General features: G+C 36.9%; 1 protein-coding gene across 1 annotated transcript in view; it reads left to right on the forward strand.

Moving 5' to 3' along the window:
- Nucleotides 1–2500, forward strand: part of LOC143033717 (uncharacterized) — a 119828-nt gene that overhangs the window by 58527 nt on the left and 58801 nt on the right. The window contains exons 8-9 of the mRNA XM_076199202.1: nt 1094–1238; nt 2180–2310. Of these exons, the coding sequence (XP_076055317.1) occupies nt 1094–1238; nt 2180–2310 (276 nt within the window). The remainder of the gene's footprint in view (nt 1–1093; nt 1239–2179; nt 2311–2500) is intronic.

A 2500-nucleotide genomic window follows, 5' to 3' on the forward strand; every position in this document is an offset into this window, starting at 1 on the left:
CATACATACATGCATACGTACATACATACATACATACATACATACATACATGCATTCATACGTACATACATACATACATTAAGCATGATCGTATAGGTATGTAATATATGGGAATTCTTGTGGTATATGGTATACACTAGAAATGTTAACACACACACATGTATTTATACATGCATGCATACATGCATACATACATACATACATACATACATACATACATACATACATACATACATACATGCATGCATACATACATTAAGCATGATCGTATAGTCGTGTAATATATGGGAAGTCTTGTGGTATATGGTATACACTAGAAATGGTAACACACACATGCATACATACATACGTACATACATAAATACATTAAGCATGATCCTTTAGTCGTGTAATATATGGGAAGTCTTATGATATATGGTATACACAAAAATGTTAACACACACGAATACCTACCTACCTACATATATACATACATACATACATACATACATTAAGCATGATCGTATAGTTGTGTAATATATGGGAAGTCTTATGATATATGGTATACACAAGAAATATTAACAAACATACATAAATGCATGCATACATACATTAAGCATGGTCGTATAGTCGTGTAATATATGGGAAGCCATATGGTATATGGTATACACAAGAAATATTAACAAACTTACATAAATGCATACATACATACACACACACACATATACATACATAAACATGTGCACTCTTCAACCTGTCATAATTTAACGCCAAAATGCTTAAGATAACATTAAAGGTTACACTCTGAATTCCCATTTTCTATGCGTGTAGAATCTTAAGTCTTTCTCATTTGAATACAAAAACAAACAAAATATAACAAAAGAAAAAGAAAACAAGAGCAAAGAAATAAAACATTATAGACTACTTTGTCTGGGGGGGGGGCAAATTCATCAAACTTGTCGAGAATTATTTGGAATGAGAAGGGTTCCTGCATGGGAATTCGCTCATGGGAAAGAGAGAGACCGCGATGGACTGACATCTGCATGGGAGTGAAGCAACGCGTCTCCTGTCGTATGACGCCTCCAATTGACGACGACTTCTTGGTCCCTTTCAGTCAAACTTGGACTCCAATGTGACGCTGGCGAAGGTTAGGTTCCTGCCTGTTCCTGAAGACGACGGGAAGACGCTCACGTGTACAGCCACCAACCCGGCCGTCAGAAGCTACAAGTCCTCCAAGACGAAGACCATCGTGGTCCACTGTAAGTACCGTCCTTTGGAGAGGTCGGGGTACCACTCGGGAGGAGTGGTGGGGAGTCTTCTTTCGATACCCAGAGGAGAGTCAACGAGCTGTGTGCCAGAGGGAAGGGAGGGCTCCTTCGACCATTAGGGGTGGAGATGGGAAAGGGTGGGACTTTTTTTTTTTTTTTGACACAACATAGTGTGAGAGATTGCGGGTGTGCATAAGAAATGAGAAGAGATTTTTTTTTTTTTTTTTTTTTTACTATTTTCCATGTGGGATTTGATAGTCATGAGCACACAATTTTAACCTACCCATCGTTTTCCATGATACAATTTTTTTATGAAAATTACCTAAATACTACATAGGAAGTCGTAAGAATTATAGCGTGGATTTAAAACGTTTGTTCGTGACTGCACCTTGCATAAATTTCGAGTGTATTAGTTCCAGTACAGCATCACACTATACTGAGCACAAAAACTGACCCCTAATTTACCAGAACCTTGTAAATATATTGTTCATCGTTGATCTACTAGATTTCTAAATATAGTAATCACAAATAGATAAGTGATTGATTCCAAATCAAAATGATATGAAAGCATAGTTTTTGTTTTTATTACGTCTTGTCATCCATTCATATATATATATATATATATATATATATATATACATATATATATATGTATATATATATATATATGTATATATATACATATATATATATAAATATATATATACATATATATATATATATATATATATATATATATATATTAACATATTTCTGCGTCAAACATTTTCTTAAACAAATAGTAACCCATGCCTTTATGATTCTTAATTTTTGTCTTCAAAGCCCCCCTCCCTTTTTTCACGGTATTCGTCAGTGGTTTAAATTCAAACGCCAACGGTTTTTCGCGACCGTTAACGGTTAACGTTAACCGTCACTCTCCTTCGCTCCGTCAGATGCTCCTGAAGTTCACGCTCAACTCGCCTTGGCCTTGGACCCGAAGAACATCAAGGAGGAGGATGACGCTTACATCGAGTGTAAGGTCAAGGCTAACCCTCCACCTCATAAAATCATATGGTACCATAATGTGAGTATGACTTGTATATGCGTACACACACACACACACACACACACACACACACACACACACACACACACACACACACACACACACACACACACACACACACACACACACACACAACGGTCCGAGTTCGAATCCCGCCCAGGGCTGGAATAATTTCAGTATCGCTGCGCTGTTAGCCGGTACTCCAACT

Source organism: Oratosquilla oratoria, chromosome 16 (genome assembly GCF_046742065.1).
Source record: "Oratosquilla oratoria isolate Oo_2021 chromosome 16, ASM4674206v1, whole genome shotgun sequence".
NCBI lineage: Eukaryota > Metazoa > Arthropoda > Malacostraca > Stomatopoda > Squillidae > Oratosquilla > Oratosquilla oratoria.